Consider the following 18,386-nt stretch of genomic DNA (forward strand, 5'->3'; position numbering starts at 1 on the left):
GGTTCGTGAGGGTCCCCGCGGGCGCCGTTCGAGGCTGATCCCCGCGGAAGGCCCGTCAGGCTTTCCCCGGCCGTAGTCTGCGCTTTCCCACCGTTTTTAGGGAGCGACGCCGCTCCGTCGGGAGGCCGGTCACCCCCGAGGAGGTCATTTTTCCGGCCGTGGCGATTTGCGTTCGTTCGCTGGCACAGGGGACTGTGACACGAGCTTACGGTGTGACACCGAAACGCCACCTTCGTTCTGCTGCAGAAACACTCTTCGTGCTGCTGCGCCCAGCGACCCTGATGCGGCTGGAAAGCGGCTGGAGGCCTTTAGTGCTTTCCAATAGCAAGAGGTTTATCCTTAGGAAACTGGACAGGACCATTGAAATCGCCGTCTGGCCAGCGGGACAGAAGAGTAGGAGGCCCAAAGTTAAATTCCTGCGATTTTGTGAACACTGGCAGTTAAGAGATGAGAAACCATTAAGGTAGTTCCTCTCAAAAAATGATAGCACTAAAAAATCAACAGTTGTCAGTCATGTTTTACAGGCGGTCCTGTGCGTGAGTTCAGCTCGGAAGCAACTCTAGTTAAACCTCCTTTTCTTCCTTAAGAAAGAGCTGAAGGAATCATGGAATAATTTGGGGAATGCCCTGGGTAAACTGGAAGTATAGGCAGTGAGGGGGGAATGGGATAGCCCTGTCGCTCCGTGTTAAGGTGCCTGAGGAGAACTGTGTAGGTAGGTGTACGTATGCAGTGAGGAAAGGAGGAAATAGACTTTCTGCAGCAGAGATTTGTCTGAGTTAGTTCTGCTGCTTACAGAACCAATTTTCTGCTGCCAAAGAACACCTGGATCCTTACGGTAACAAAATAATTACAGTTTGGGCAAGCCTAAAAACATTGTCTAAGCCCTTTAGAAAAAAGGAAACTTTCTTTTGTGATTATTGGAAAAAAATCATTTTTTTATTTTTGTGTTTGAGAACGTGATGGCCTGTGATCCTACCCAGCCTGTGGCCCATTCACACACGAGAAGTGTTAAAGCATGTTGCTGTAGCCTAAGTAGAGTAACTTTCTATAGCTGCCATGAATAAAATCTGTTCCTTTAGTATCACCTGACAGGAAATAGGATTAATTAATAATAATTTTAACTTTAAAATATTGAAGTCATGAAACTAAGGCATCCAAATACATTTTATTTCTAGGGACTTGCTGACAGCAAGCTCAATGTAGAATGGTTTTTACTAATAAAGTATTTTACCTGCTTGCACTTACCCCGTCTTCCCCTCCGTCCTGCTCTGGGCTCCAGAACAGTTTCTGTAATGGTTGGCCTCAGTGGGGCTGGCCGTGTCTTTTGTTGTGCAGTCTTGTTAGGGTCCATTAAGATTTTTTATTTCGTATTCAGTGAAACAAGATACATCTCTGATTCAGATCACAGCTTCTAAACAAGTTGCTTCTCAGCTGTCCTGAATTGTTTCTACCCTTCCCAGGCTTTGCATGAGGCAAGATCATTGTGAGTATGTACACTTTTCCCTAGTATTCTGGGAAATGAGAAAAGTAAAGCTGCTAGACTCTTTATAGCTAGAAAGCAATAGAGAAATCGAGGCTAGAAGTTTTCTCTTGGAAAGTTTACCTAAATTTGAGGTCAGTCAAGCATTTTGATTATCATGCAAAGTGTCTAGGTTTAGGAATTGGGGGAATCGATTATCCCTCTGTGGAGCAATGATCTCTCTTTAGAAGGTTGAGGGGAATTTACTGGCAGTAAGAAGATTTATGGAACCTCTGTAAATTTCCATGTAGTGTGAGGCAGGCTTATATAATGGTCCCTTCCTGCCACAGTTTGTTTCTATATAAGAAATTGAAGGAATAAAGCAGAGAAAGCACTTGCAGTAGATGATCTTCTAAGGTATCATTGTGTTGTCCAGTGCTGCTGGACAACTCCCAGAAGCTATTGAGAAAAAAGAAAAGGCTAAAGAAGTGTTACTGCAATGCTAAGGGTTGCTAAGAGGCACAGTGGAACAAATTTGAAGGTTTAGTTGCAGAGATCTGTGCTATTTGATTTTCCTTTCTATAAATGTATTGTGCTGATTCCATTGCGGCTTTTTTCACTGAGATACTTTGTCAGGACAGAATTCTTTTTGTTCTCAAAACATTTAGACTTTGGGCTGAACAAGCGAATTAGCAGTATTTTGATTAACTGACAATTATTTGTAATTCCTCAAAAACAGGTTTTTACTTTTGGTAACTGGTATGTAAGGAATTTATTTTGGAACTGTAGTTACTTAAGCCAAGTCCTTGCACTTCAACTTATAAATTATACTAATGGTTTTCTACTTGTTGATAACTGCTTTCTCTCTCTCCCTTTTCCTGGAGACTTGATTAATTTCCCATGGCTTGATTAATTTCCTTCTATGTGGCTGTGAAACTGGAGTTAAATCCGTGGGTATGTTGTATTTAAGGCGAGAGGGCTTTTCCCTTTTATTCAGATGTTCCAAGGTATTAATTGAAACATCATTTGGACGTAGATAACCTTGATAAGGGTTCTGAGCACCAGAAGATAAAGACAAGGTACTAAAGGAATAAGCTGATACTGTTGCCTGTGACTCCCTTCCCTCCCAGCACAGAGCTGCCTCACCAGTCAGTGAGGACTGGGGGAGAAAGAGAAGAGTTCCCTCAGGTTTGCTTACCAGCCCTTGTCTGCGAGGTCAAATGAGTCAGTGGCTCAGTCTAGCAGGGAGAACTCAAACTTGACTTAACTTTCATCCCATCTGAGGGGTCCTAGCAAAGATTTTCAGTTTTAACACAAAAATGATGAGTTTGTCTCCCAGAATATCTGCGTCCCATGGCTTATCTTGATACTGTGGTTCTTCAGATTTTTGTTCCTGTTGGGTGATGAAAGACTGTGTCCCAAAATCTTAAGGAAAATAATGACTACATGATTTAGGAGCCCTGACTCAAGAAAATCCAAGGTCTCCATTCAAAGTACTCCTTAATACCACTTAACTCAGAGGAGATGCTGACTGCAGCTTGCTTTCCTTGGCACTTACCTTTATCCTCTTTTTGTTCAGAGCCTGAAAACAGAGAGCAGTTTGTGCAGGCTTTCCACTCGGCTTTACATGTTGTCCTGCAGCTGTGGAAGGAGGACAAGGACTTGGAAGCATCCCCTGGGCAGTGTGAGGCTAGCTGTTGGCATGGACACTGACTGAGGAGTGACATTCCCCTGTCACCCCTCCTTCGGGTGCCCAGGGCGGGAAGGAACTGTAGGAGGGAGAAGGGAACAGAGAAGCTAAGACAACGGTTTGGGTTTGCAAGAGCTGTATGGGAGACCCCCAGGAGGGGAGGAGATGCAGAAGACAATAGAGGCAGTTAAGTGTCTTCACCCTCTTGGGTTTGGTAATATGGGGGTTGCCATAGGAGCTGAATTTTTTTCCAGTAAGATTTATAGTACTTTTTCTACCATTTGAATTTATTTCTAGATATTTTTAAAGCTTAGATTTTTTTTTTTTTAATCCCTTCATTAAAAAGATTTCCCTTGTGGAAAAATCACACAAAAGAAAGTGTTGGTTTTCCAGATCATGTCATTTAAAAAGCAGCTTTCCTTTGCTTATTTAGAGGGCCTGAACTGTGATTAGATTTGTATCATTGCATTGCTGTAAGTTGTTAGAAAGTGCTGCAAGTACTTTCTGCTTTAGGAGCAGCCCTCTTGCATCACACCTTATCAGAGTTTAGGGTGACATTGCCTCAGGGCTGTCACAGCTGGGAAATGATGCTTTCTAAAAGTCACTCTAAATTTGTGTGAAAGTTATACTAATTTGATGTGCATCTGTACCATCTTCCATCAGAGATGTCATATATGTATGAAGAATAAATCCCATTCATTCACCAATTTAAGCAGAATTCCCATTCTTCAAATGACTTCAAAGCATGCACGTGGGAAGTGACCTGTCCAACATATAGTGGCTAATCTTGAAGGGGATTGAGGCATTCTTATTTCTAAGCCTCTGCTTTAATTGCTGGGTTTTACATTACCTCTTTTCATTGTTGACATGATAAAAATGTAAATGAAAAAACCTCAAACCTTAGTTTTCAGTTTCTCTTATTTTCTGCTTCTTTCAGTGTAGAGATCATTAACTTGATATTTCCAGTCACGAGTTCTTAATACGAATTTATATGAATATGATTAATATGGCCTATACTACACAGATACCTGTTTTGTCTAAATCAGGATAGATATAATTAAAAAATAACTTACCTGCAGCAGATTCCCTCTTTGGAGTTTTTATGCAGGCAGGGTCTCATTTTCCTGCGTCACCTTGGCTTCTTGCTAAATTAATAGCATTTAAAAAAATCAGGTTTAAGTCATTAATACATCCTCCAGGTAAATACGTACATATAGAGAGAGTTATTTCCTGCTTTGTGCATGTCATCTGCCATCTTAGAGCAACCTTACACAAGTTCATATGGTAGTTGTTATATTAAATCTTACATTTTAGTGTACGTATCTGCCGAGTCTTTGACTTGCTTAGAAATCTGCTTCTATTATGAAAATACACTTTCCTGGTATTAAATGAGGAAGTTTAATTACATTAAATTACCAAAAGTACATGCTTAGCCTGAATATGTGGAAAAATACATTATTATTATTATCAGTCATGGCCTATATTTTCATATGATTAAATACATTACCTGGTAAAGGTTAATCTTTCTCTTTAAGGCATAAAAGGCATGAGTTAATTTGTGGTGTGTACACTAACTCCAAAATGTGTGTGTGTGTGTTTGTTTGGTTTTGTTTTTTCCCTCCCCAGTTTTTGATGATGAAGAAGAAAGCAAATTGTCTTACACAGAAATATATCAGGAGTACCAAGCTCTGGTGAGCATTATTCACTATTTGTGGAAGATCTCTAAGAAATATATTTTCAAATGTTAAAATGTATTTAGATGAACTTCTAATTTTGTTATCTTTGTTATTTACAATTTTCTAATATTGCCTGTTACGTGTTATTTAAGAAATCCTTTGAGTCATAGTTGTCATGTGCATTTTTATGCTTAAACACCAGATAGGTAGAAAAGAAACTTCACAGAGTCTCTTACGCTGTAACATTTTTTTCATTAAAATTAATATATCTGCTAGCTAAAATACTCTACTTTTAAGCTTGATAATGTTCTTGTTTTCTGTGAAGTTAAAATGACAAACACTGCAGTGTCTGAGAACATGTCTAACTTGTATTTTGTTCACTAATGAGTCTAGTAAATATTTTGAATTAACTTTCAGATATCAGAAAAAACTACTGCAGATTTTTGGGGCATGCTTAAAATACCTATAAACCAATGCATGCAGATGTCAAAAATATTTTTTTTTGTAACAAGGCTTGGTAATACTTGATGTTTAAAAAGCATCAGTTGAATAAATACAGACCAACATCCTTTTTTGCTCTGAACCTGAAGGGTTTCAGGCACACAGACTGAAGCCTTTTACTTACAGGGCAAAAAGTGATGAGGGACACTAGCTTGGAGTCTGGAGGATAGGTAGGGAAGTAAGGTTCTTGGAAATTGGGGAAGCTAAATTAAGTAGTAATCAAATTGAGCAATAAAAATGCTTATTTTGAACAGTTCATTAAAGGAAATACAGCCTGACATATTGGTGAAATCAGTTATACTATTGCAATGATTTTCCTTTGAGTTTAAAAAAATACAGTGTCATCAGAAAATAACAGACAATTATGAAAAAAATTAATATGATTCTTGGAGAAAAACCTCTTAGAAAGTAAGGCTTATACTTTCTTATAGGTTGAAAAATTATTAGAAGACTATCTTAAAGAAGTTGGAATTAATGAAGAGAAATTTCAAGAAGCTTTTTCATCTCCTCTTGCAAAGACACACACTTCACAGGTATTTTCCTTTGTTAAGGAATGTATAAATTTAACTTTTAGCTTTATATTTTCACTAATGTAGCAGGGTGGAGATGAAACTTTGAAAAGTTTTCTTGTTAAAACTGCAATTTTCTAAAACATAATGTGTTTTTTTTTATATTATGAACTTGGACCAGAAACATATGCATCTTGAAAATAAAGACAGATATTTGTGTGGTGTCAGACCTTTCTGAGATTCATCTTCTATGCTTTGTATTTTCTATAACAAACCTCTAAGCTTAGGATGTTTCTGCCACCTTTGTTTGTGTATTTGCCAGCTTTATGTTAGTTCTCAGTCCGTTTACAGTAGCAGACAAACATAAAGATTAAAACAATAGACATACTCCATAAAATAAAATATGTTTTCCTCTGATTTTATAAAAAAAACAGTAAAATCTGTAAGACAGTCACTGGCCTTGAGGAGACAAGGCATGGTTAGGCAGCCCTTCACCTGCTCAAAGGTCTTTGAGAACTGTGTCAGGTATGTTGGGCAGAGGAGTGGGAGCGTCTGCTGCCAGTTTAATTTGGGCTTTGTTGTTGACATACCTCCTTCTAGATGTGTACCAGGCTTCTTCAGAGTGCACATTCCTCACTCAAACTTAGGAATTTGTTCAGGAAGTTAAATGAATTGCATTTGTAAACTTAACACTGGGAAACCCTCCAAGTTTTGTGATAACATTATCGTAGGCACATTGATCTAAAGACATAAACGATCTAATTATTTTCTTGACTATTAGCTCAACTGGAAAAATAGACAGATAGGAGAATTAAATATAATTATTAAAAACATGCTCCATAGAATTTAAATCTTTAAATAGAATATAATCTCAAGCAGACTGAGATGGTTATGATTTCTGTAGGGTTTTTAATTTTGTGCATATCTTCCCTCCTGCAGGCCATTTTGCAAACAGTGTTGGCAGCAGAAGATTTTAGACTATTTAAAAAAATGATGGTACAGAAAAATATTGAAATGCAATTGCAAGCGATTAGAATCATTAAAGAAACAAATGGTAAGAAGTGGTAGATGTGGAGTTTCATTTAATCTTTTTAGCATTCTTTTGATGACTATGTAATCCATTCATAAATGAGTATAGAATTCTGGTTCAGTTCCAGTTCAAGTTAATGGAAAACATTAATTTTATTTTACTGGGACTAGGATTTCAATACTTAGCCCTTGGCTTATATCCTCAGTGACAGCTGTTTATATTACTTTTTAAACTTTCAGATATTTTAGTTCTGTTTTTATGTCTAAATTTTTCTATGAAACTTGACTTAGTATTTTGTTAAAGAATTTTGGTGGTAATATTGAGTGTTAAAGCAATTATATCAGTTCATCCAGAATGACAATATTTGAATTATGCTACTTGCATAGCAATGATGTTGTACTCTCTGCCTTGCTTACTTTGCAATTCACACTCTAGAGTTGCATATGAAAAATTCATATAGAAAGCAGAAGTTATGGCCTTCATTGTGCTAATACATGCATGCTTTTAAAGAAGAGAAAATAATTTACACCCAACTTTGCTGCTCTGTTGATGTTTCTGAAAGGATTTGCATCTCTCCGCTCCTTTCTTCCATGTCTTTAGTGTTACCATTTTGTTTTGTCATTTTACTGCATGCATATTTTTTCAGAGAATAATCTTTAAATTTCAATTTTCATTCAACAGCTACATTGGAAAATGGTTCAGTTAGCTGTGGCTAAATTGCAGTCTCTAGGAAATACCATATAATGTTTAATGCAGAGTAGAGCTTATGCTTTACCTGTAGATGTCAAAACTTTCACAGTTCAGAAACCTTTGCCTTTTTGCTACTGGCAACTTGATGCCCAGGATCTGGAATCTTTTTGGAAGCAGTTACAGAGAGGAAGAGTTAGATGTGTTTTGGGTTTGGTTTTTCTTTTTCTTTCTTTCTTTCTTTCTTTCTTTCTTTCTTTCTTTCTTTCTTTCTTTCTTTCTTTCTTTCTTTCTTTCTTTCTTTCTTTCTTCCTTCTTTCTTCTTTCTTCTTTCTTCTTTTCTTTCTCTTCTCTGCCTGAAGAATGATACCAAATGGAGGACAAAATCAATTTTGTAATGTTTTTTTTTACAGGTGTGTTGCCCGACTGTTTGACAGAGGGTTCTGATGTATTCAGTGAAATTGAACAAGAAGAAATGAAAATACTGAGGGAGGTTCTAAGGTAAAAAATGAATCAGTCTTACTTTTTACATTATTTTAAAATAAAAAAAATAAAGGTATGTAGGACCTAGCTCTTCCAGCCTTTATCTTATAGATGATGTGAATGTTCTTGTCAAAAATCCTACCTGAGAGAAAATGAATGGTTCTAGACAGTGGGTGTGATCAGCAATATTTAAAGACTGAGAGATAATGGCTCCACTATGAGGGACTGTCTTGGTGATGCATGGAATGATGTGCGACTTTAAGAGCCCCATCATTTCCATTCTCCCCTGAATCTCCAGATAGACCTAATGTTAGGCCTGGGTTAGATGTGTCTGGGCAACAGGAGCACACTAGCTCCTATCCATTCAGGGAACACCCTAACATCGAAGTCTTAAAAAGGCAAACTCTGCTTTTGCAGTGGGCTTTATTCCTTTCTACAGTTTCCTTCTTAGTTGTGTTCAATGACTGTTGCTGTGATCTAGGAAGATGTGTGAGGACTGATAACGACTTCTATAGAATCTGCTCCATTCCCAGTTCACATATATATAAGCATAATCTTAAACAAGTAATTGCAGATTAATCCATTCACATTATATTAAATTATGCTATTTTCCCCTCTGTATTCTGGAAATACTTCCCTTCCTGTCTTTAAATGAGCAAATGAAACAAGGGATAGGTAAGCCCTGGAAATTCTTACACAATTATTTTTGCACAGGGCAAGACAGACTGAGGACAGTGGGTTCAGTGTGTTTATCATAATTATTTATTTCTATTAAGAGTGCATTTTCATTTAAGTCATGGAAGTATTTTGCATACTAAGAAATTCATATTATCTTGTAATTGTTTTGATAGTCCTCAAATATTTAAGCAGTGCCAAATTTACCTAAAAGTCACTAATACTAAAGAATTTTTGAGTACTTCCTCATATCTTGTGTTACAGAAAATCTAAGGAAGAGTATGAAATAGAGCAAGAAAGAAAGAGGACCGAAGAAGTGAGTATTTTACCTTTCCAGATGAGTTATGTTGATGATTAAGAAATACTCTGATATTGCTGTCCTGGGTGTTGATGGTTTCACTTTAAGGCAATGTGTACCATCCTAAGTGAACAAAAGGTCTGTCAGGAAGGTCTTACTGACACTTTTTTGATAGGTCTGTTCTGTTGTTTACATTTTTCTTCATGGTGTCATTGACACTAGTGCTAGACATGATACCATTAACCATCAGGCATTTGGTGGAGCTCACGCAATAAGCATATTCCCTTCTTTAGAATCTGAATTCTAAAATCCTGGTAACGGATGTCAACCTTTCAGATCTAGAGAACATCTGAATTACTAATATTGTCAAGATCAAAGAGACTTCAAAGTATAAGCTTCTTAAAGATTACAGCATTCATAATCCTTCAGGAATTTTAAGGATCACTTCATAGACAGTATAGTTATTCATTAAGTCTGTACAATACTGCCAGAACCTAATCACCAGGAACCAGAAATCCTCTCCAAGTCAGACCATCACTTGGTCTCCATCAGAGTAAACCCTGCAGAAAGGTAACTGAATGTAAACTGGCTAAACAGCAACTGAGAAACAAATTGAAATTGAAATCAGCTACAGTTGAATTGTGGCAATAAACCTCCCCATCAGTGGGAATATATATCAAATAGCTGGAATTGTAGGCTGTTTCAAAAGGGAACAGAATTGCTCTTCTATTCTTTTCTGTCATTAGGAAATTGAGCACACTGAATTTGAAAAGAGAAAGCACTGTTTCTTCAGCCTGAATTGACAAAGGAAACCGCCTGGAGACCAAATGTAGCTACTACAGAGGTTGACACTTCCAATCCTACTCCCCAGTTCAAACCCATGACAGGTGCAGGTGATAGCTATGCTACTGAATGCAACTCCTCAACAGTTGGGATATTCTCCCAAATTAAACCTCTCTCCCAGAGTCTGACACTGTAGAAAAGTGGTGACAAAACTCTTCTTTCCTATATTACAATGATAGATTCCAGGAAGTGAGTCTCCTGTTCTACTGGATTTCTTATAAAACAACCTGGAAACTCAAGCTTTGGGTCATTTTAACAATTCAAGTTGCATTTAGATGCAGGCTTATCCATATTTTTATAGACAGGCCAAGAATATCAATATTCTTGATAAACAAGCCAGATTACAGAGGCCCCAGTCAAATTCACCTAGACAGAAAAGGTGACAGTTATTGTTCAATAATATGTTTTTGTTAGAGAATGTTTTAATACAAAATAATTTAATACTTTGATGAATGCTGGGGGGTTCTGACATGAAGTAGATGGTTGATGAACAGCATAGACATTTTCTGGGCAAATCCCAGCTGGCTTTACTATTTTGAGAGGTGGGTTGCATTGTCAAGACATCCCAGACAAGTACAGAATTGAAACAATAGTGTCAGAGATTATCCAGACCTGCTGTTTTCATTCAGCTGATTATTTCTCCGTTTATGTGATAACTTCAGTATATGTTCCTGGTTCTCTTATTGTATTTTTCTGGTGGACAAAGGTCTGCTTGAAAGTCACTGGGAGAGTATGGCAAAAAAACTCCCACGTTATCTATTTGTAGCTGAGAAACAAAATACGAATTTACCCAATAATCTAAATTCTGATCGTTGATTAGGGAACATGTTTTGAACTAAAATAAAAAATGCTGATTTATGACTATAAACCAGTAAGAACCTTCCTATTACTAAAAAAAAAAAAATTAGTTTGCTTTTGTTCACTTTGACAATGCAGTATGTAATGTAAACAACACAATGTTAACTGTAAGTTCTTTTGGGAGCTTTCTTTGTGTTGCCAGTTTAATGCCTGAAGTACAGTGCCAGCAAATGTAATGTTTGGTTTTGTTTGTTTGTTTTTTAATTCAAGGCACGTGATAAACTTAATTCACCAGATGTTACCTACAGTATTCCAAGAGATTCAAGAGAAGCTGTAAAAGTTAAGGAGTCCACTGAGGGAGCTGATGATTCCGAAGAAAATCCAAAAGTTGCATTAGGTAATTTTATGGGAAGGTGCAATGCTGAGTGTGCAATGTGATGCTGTTTTCAAATCACTGAAGAATCCATTCATATCAAGATTTTAAGAACTTGGCTGTGAGTAAACCATCCTGGCTTTGAAATCAGCCCTGCTTTGAGCAGGGTATTTGCACTAGGTGGCCTGCAGAAATGCCTTCCAACCTGAGTTGTTTTGTTATTCAGTGATGTTGTAAGTCATCTCTAATTAGAGGAGAAATACAGGAGAAAAACAGCAGTTTTCATCTTTCAATTTACTGTGCATAGGCCACCATTACTGTTAAGAACAGTATGTTCCCTATAAGTCACTATGAATCATTGACTTAAAAAGTTCTGATTTCTCTCCCTGTGTGTGGCCATTATAGATTTAATTTATAATTGTACAACATTTCTTGATAGCAGTCAAATGTTTCTGAAGGAACCAGCCTTACACTGTTAAGATTCATTCAAGCTGAATTGTCAGACCACCAAACTGAAACTTTTTGCCTTTGGTTCAGATTTTTTGTTACTCCCTTTAATCTTTTCAGTTTTACATGTTTTTGAGTAGGCTTGTGACACAACTTACAATATCAAGGAGAGCTCTTTTAAGTAGTCTTGAAGTTTACCGAAGTTATGTACTGAAAATATTCTGAATTGTTTTGTAGATGGTTATTTAATGGGGAGCATGACCAAGCCACTGCTTTTACAGGGAGGAGAAAAAAAAGGAATCACTGGTTGTGATGGAGGTGCTCTTGGTATGTCTGTGCTGCAGCTAAAGCACAAGGGAGAGCAGAAGAATTCTTAGGTCATCAGAAGTGTATATATGTGTGTATGTTTATGTGTATATACATGGACACACAAACAGGTGTAGATGTACATCCACACACATGTCTACGTATATAGGTACACATAGATGACCTTCAAAAACAGGTTGCATCTCATTGGGATTTGCTCTCTTAAGAGTTTCTGAAAAATTTGTAACTTAATATTCTACAGTCACTGACAAGAATATAATTCCAATACTGGGAAATAATAGTGTGCACTGTCCTTAGTTCCATTTTCCCTGTGTCCAGTACTTGTCTTTGTTTGCATTCACACTGCAAGGTTTCATATCGCAGACACTTCAGCTGGATACTTTTAGCCTTGGTAGTACCTTTGGGGCGTACTTGCTCCTTGCTTTTTCATTTTATGACCATTAATAGATGAAGTGGTTGTTGGACCCTCTGTTCTTTCAAACTGAGCCAGTGTCTTTCACATTACAAAACTTAAAAAGAATAAATTGTCACTTTTAAATATTTTTCCCCCTTTTTTATCCCTGTCTCCTTCTGCTGAGGTTTTGTTACATTTATTTGAACTCTTCTTCTCTCCCTTTCACCCTCAGAAGTATGCAGGCAGCTGCAGGTATATTCACATTCTTCTCCCAACTTGCTTTTACTCCCCTTATTTTTGCATAGTTGTGCCACCTTGCAACAGCACCACTAAACTACATCTGTCCTGCAGCGGCTGTTTCCCTGTTCTAGGAGGAAGGCACATTCCTTGCCAACATTCTGTCTGCGGGACTTAATCCTGTGCTTGAGGGATCTTGGAGCTCAGGAGTCAAAATTTCTTTGCACTGAGTGCATCCCTTCTTCCGTGCTGGCCAAGTGCCTGCTCAGCTGGTGCTGAGAATTCCCGTGCTCTTTATATGTGAAAGGGACAGGATTACAAAAAGTTTAGCTCCTTGGAAATCTTCATCCTTGTAGAACTGGCGTCTTGTGGCAGCATAGCTGTCCAAAGAGTCTACTGAGAAAGTTTATCACAGCTTATTCTCTGGTATCACCTTTTAGAAAAGTGATTTTAGGTAGTGATGGCAAAAATCAAAAAGAATCTTTACTGGGAATGTTCTTCTTCCAGACCCCTTTCTCATACAAAACTGAGGATCAGCCTCCAAACAGGGGCTCCCAACTAAAGATTCATCTCAGATAATGGGATCACATCCTCTGCTTGACTTGCTTTCTCTTGGTGCCAGATACAACTCGGAACGGAAACAGCAAGAACTTTTCACTGATGGTTTATGCCCATTTTGGGTGGCAGAAGAGCAGCTCTTCTCTCACCTCGGTTGGTCTCTGACCCTCACAGCCCACCAGACCTGAGCTCAGATCCTGGCTCCGTGTTCTCACTCGTAGGGCTGCATTACAGAGGAACAGATCAGCCTTTCCTGAGCTGAGCACGGGCAGGGATCCCATACCTACGGAGTATCACGTGCCTCGGCAACACGGCCCTTGCACCAGCTAGTTCTTGGAGTCAGGGAAAGGAAGAACTATTTTGTCTTTATTGTTCATTCCCTTCAGTCTGGCATACATTTCCTTCAGATACACAGCGGTTTTATTATCTTTCCCTATTTCCCCTTCAGCTTGGGACCTAAGCTTTCAGTTTGTGGGCTCCTTAAAGTTTTCCAGTGTATCATGAATTCAGATTTAATGGTAGCTGTCTTAATTTTTTTAATTTCACTTTGGTGAGCTCCTTACCAATAGTTTACAGAACAGAGCTTGCAAAATCATTCCTCCTCTGCTTTGACCGCCCAACTTGTTGCACTATGGAGAGATCAGAAGGGAGAATTTCACAGTAAAGGGCAACATGCTCAACACCTCGGAGTGCAAGTGACCTTTCCAGCTTTCTTGGACAACAGTTCTCTTTCTGGATACCTGCAGGGCAGCTACTTCAAAAGCTACACTCGTGTTTGCACTGAGCTGTGTGTAGCACGTGCATAAGGAGGACACAGCATCTGCTGGAGTGGTCCTGGGTGCTTCTTGTATTTTGAGAAGATTCTGAAGTAATCGTCTACGTGGAAAAGACTGTTGCTTAGTCACTCACAGTGTGAATGTACATATAGACAAGTTCTCAAAGGAAAAGCGTTACGTACCAGTAACTGTAACTCTTTGAGCTGCTTTGTCTATTTGTACATTCACTGTCCACCCTCCTTCCCTTCTCTTCCAGTATCTTTTCAGGTTCATGGGTTAAGTGACACTGAGGGTCCTATGATCACATCTGCAGGTACTGCTAAGACACAAACATCTCCAGCTTGAGTGTTTGTGATATGGACAGCAACAGTGTAAATTTACATACACACAACACATTCCAAAGAGCTGCTTTCTGGTAAGTAGCTTTCCTTCATCATCGCGTTGGCGATGGGGTAGGTGTTTGGCATGCAGCATGTGGGTTGTGCCTCCCCCTGCCACCCTCACTGCAATACTGTGAGGATTTTTTCTAGCTATTTTAACTCTGACCTCTCACACTACCTTGAAGAACTTTTATCCATCACACAAAGACATTCTTTGGAGCATCAAGACTTCCAGCAGTCGTATTTCAGTGAAATGCAGATTCTTCAGGTTGACCTTTTGTTTTACATTTCTGTCCCGGTTTGTTTTCCATACTTTGAATAACATTTCCTCTCCTCTGCTTTTCTCCCTCCTCTACCTTTTCACAATTGTACATCTTGTAATTTTCTGTACTAAAGAAAGCAGCAATGTTGAGGAGCCGGATGTATGTTACTTGCTCTGACTTAACGAAACAACTGAGCGGTGTTCACCCTGTACTGGCTTCAGTGGAGCTAGCTTTGCCATCTCTGTGGTAGAGACTGAGGAGAGTACTCGTACCTTAATACTCATGCAAGTTATTTCTCAGCATTACAGCAAAAATCCATAGTCCAGCACTGTGGAATTATCATCAGCTACATTCAGTTACATGTATCAACTCAGATATTATGAATAGCCTGACTGAACACGGTAAAATTTGTATTTTACTGCCTGTATTCTTGCATCTATATGGATATTTTCAGACATATTTTAAAACAATTCAAAGCCTCTTCATTTTTAATAAAAGTATAGTAGGAGCAGCAACTTACCTTACAGGAGTAGTTGTAGGTCAAGTCAAGAGAAGTCTTAGTAAAGTTCTGAAAGGTGACTGGAGAGACGTTGATACCAGTGATGGCAGAGCCTTCTCAGACGCCATGGAGTTCAGGGGGATGCGAGGCAAAACTGACCGTGGTACCTGCAGAGATCTGAAAGGCACAGCTGGAATTGGTTGGGGGTTACTGCTCTTTGTCAGCACAGGCAGCATTTGAGCCCCATCAGCATCAGAAACCTGGTGGGTTCTGAAGGGCAGTGACTGAGCTGTGTCAGTGTAGTGCTTTGCACCTACTGAGCTTCACTTCCCCCCTCTCCCATTCTAGTTTACGTAAATGCAGTATTTTCTGATTCTTTTCTCAGAAGCTGAGTCTGAACCAGGACACATGTACTTAAGAGTGGCTAAAGTGCACCTTGTAAGCTGCTGATTACTGGCTTGGCTTGTCAAGAGAGAAATTGGAAGTACAGTCTCAATATGAACTGACTCTTGGAACACTGAATAGGGAATTAAATTCTAAGTATTTGACAATTTATAATTCATTGCAGTGAAGGTACTTATGATGTAAGATGTTATTTAATTGCTTTCATAGTGCAAATGTTTTTGGAAAGAAAGTTTTACTAATAAAAAGGGGAGAAATGTGATTTATTTTTTTTCAAGTTTTCCATTTCATCATAAGAGACATCTGGATATTGGAAAAAACACTGATTTACTTTTTAGTTCATATATTTCTATTCTTTCTAATTGTTTTCTATGTAAAATTGCTGCTTAGAGGAATCTCGGAAATCTGCAAGCGAAGACTTAAAACCAGGATGCCCGTTACAAAAAGGAACAGAGAGTTTAGCTCAGCCATCTTGTACCAAGGGGAAAGAAGACATTAAGAAAAAATCAGCTGGAAAATGTTCAGAAAGTGCAGCGCAAAAAGATGAGATGAAAGGACCTGTAAGTTTAAAACAAGCAAAACAAGAAAAAAACCCCAAATATAGAACCTGAATGCAAAAAGATGGGATTACATTTAAATGTGTATTTTTCTATTATTGTAATCAGGTGGTTTTGGTGTGTGGTGGTGTGGGGGCTTTTTTGGTTTGGGGTTGTTTTTTGTTTGTTTTTTAAACCAGCATGCAAACACTGTTTTATGGTATTCATCAGTTTAATTTGCATAAAGTTCAGATTATCAATCTAGTTTTAGAACTGAATTCAGCCTTTGTCCTGTGATAACTTCTTAGTAGAGAGCTTGAAACTTCAACTTTGATTTTTTCAGCTAGTAATTTTGGAGGTAAATACAACGTAAGTGCTTTTATCTCGTGTAACGTGGATACCAAAAATTAATTTCCAAACGTATTTTTAAAAAATTCCAGAGTTTATCAGAACTTGAAAAACAGCAGCTGAAGCAACGAGAGGACTACCTAAAGAAAAAACGAGACATGCTGATGGCTACAAAGAAAGAGTCAAGAAATAATATACTGTTACCAGCGACCACTGACCAGAAAGAAGAGGAACCATCTCCTAAAGAGGTGAAGGATTCAAACGCTTTCATAATCCTGACCACTTTACAAACAACACAGATGGTTTCAGTGAAGATGTCAATGTTGCTGCTGAATATTGTAGCAGGGTTAAAAAAAACAAATGGGAGAAATAGAGAGGAAGTATTTTCGAGTTCCTGTTTTTGCAGAAGCTTATAAGCCAGAAGTTTTAGTGATTGTTAGCCTTATTCTGCTTCAGTTTCATCAGATCCTTATGACCAATTTAAATTTGTGAAACAGCTAAAATGCTGGTTTTCTCCTGATCTGTGACCTACTGTTTGGGCTCCCTTAAATCTCTGGGATTTTTTTTTTTTCCCCAACTGAAATGGGAAAAACATTTATTTCACAAAGTCTTATTTTACAGAGGTAAGAAATTTGCTCTGTTCTTTTGTCCTCTATTCAAATGAAGAAAGCCTTGATTTCTTTCCATCAACCCCTGGAATAGAAGTGACACTAAGATGATACATTTTAGAAAGACAAGGCACTCTGAAGGGTGGATGCTGCTGTCATACACCCGGTTGCCTCTGGTAGAAAAGCCCAAGTGTGTGGGAGGGTTGGCAGCACAGGACAGGAGGAGACTGTGCACTGTGGGGGGAGGTGTAAGTGTTCATTGAGCTCGTTCTTTCAGGTTGCTTTTTGTCCAAAGGCTGCTCTTCATTCAGAGACGTGCATGGTTACTGAGTGCATTAACTGATACATTCCTTCACTTCACAAAAGTGCTAAAATCACAATAATCCCTGCACCATGGGGATGATAGAAAATCGAGTTTGGGAAAAAAGAAGTAAATAACTATTGGGGAAAGAAAGTACAGCCATAAAAAAAAATCCCCACAGAATCCTATGACAGCATAAAGCTCTACCAGTACAGAAGTCTTTATCAAAAAACACCCCCAAAAACCAACAAACCAAACTTTTCTTGTTAATTATTGTTACAGTTAATATGACTTAATTCATTTACCACAAATAGGGCTGATCTACATCTATATGCAAAGAAATGCTTGAAAACTCTCAAATGCTGAAACTGCAAGAGGACCTTAAAACCCACACAAAACAATGTAATAACAGTTGGGGGGGGGGGGGGGGGGGTGTTAAAAAAAAGTCACTACTTACAGAGTACGTTACTGAAGACCAAGGACCTTCTATTGACTCAGGTATTTTTCAGAGCTCCTGAGCATTTTATTACACTCAGAATGTGCCCAAAATACTGTTGCGTGGGGAACTTCCAGAACAAATAAGCAGCACCAGTTCAAGCTGAGGTTAGTCCTCTCAAAGACTGGTACAGTGCAGTGAAAAAAAGGCAGATGGATGAGAAGAGCCAGTTGTCCACTTCTTGGGATCCACTTCTCAAGAAATGGAACAATAATATTTTTTTAAATCATTCTGGAGGGTGTGTGAGTTGGAAGGACGGCTGCTGCAGCCGCCGGTTTGGGAGTGATGTTACTTGGCTGCTTCTTAAGAGAAATTGTGTCAGCTACTTACGTTTGGTGGCAGTTAGCGTTAGGAGTCAGGGTACCAACCGGGGAAGCCGTGCACCTTATTGCAATGTTTTTTACATTCTGTTTTTAGGAAATGTCAGAAGAGAAGCAAAGATTACTACAGAAGAGGAAAATGCTTGCAGAAAAACTAAAAGAAGAAGTTATTAATAAGCGGTAATGTTAAGACGCTCACTGCAGACCCCAAGAGCGTTAAGTATGTTTTTAGAATAAATTATGTAATCAATAATTGAATGGGTTTGTTTTCCAATATTACACTTAGTTTTATAGAACTTTCAGACAAGCAACTGGCTACTTGATATATAAATATTTAAAATTACACTGAAATACACTAAAAACACTTATTTTCCAGAATGCTGGAAACTCATTGACTTTCGCTGGAATGTGCTCAACTGTGAGGCCATTTAACTTCAGCATACAGATTTTTCTAAGCCACTGGCCTCAGATG

The 18,386-nt window shown here is 38.4% G+C and overlaps 1 protein-coding gene across 1 annotated transcript; it reads left to right on the plus strand.

Moving 5' to 3' along the window:
- Positions 1-100: 100 nt before the first annotated feature.
- CFAP36 (cilia and flagella associated protein 36) lies at positions 101-18,098 on the plus strand (the record flags this gene model as incomplete). The annotated part of the gene is made up of 11 exons (XM_010163657.2): positions 101-393; positions 3,039-3,148; positions 4,781-4,840; positions 5,758-5,859; positions 6,775-6,889; positions 7,966-8,053; positions 8,975-9,026; positions 10,920-11,046; positions 15,696-15,865; positions 16,282-16,437; positions 18,012-18,098. Coding segments are annotated over 11 exons (1,360 nt in total), but the record flags the coding sequence as incomplete, so codon positions are not given.
- Between the last annotated feature and the right edge of the window lie 288 nt (positions 18,099-18,386).

This window comes from Antrostomus carolinensis, unplaced genomic scaffold (genome assembly GCF_000700745.2).
Source record: "Antrostomus carolinensis isolate BGI_N321 unplaced genomic scaffold, ASM70074v2 scaffold23202, whole genome shotgun sequence".
NCBI classification, from domain to species: domain Eukaryota; kingdom Metazoa; phylum Chordata; class Aves; order Caprimulgiformes; family Caprimulgidae; genus Antrostomus; species Antrostomus carolinensis.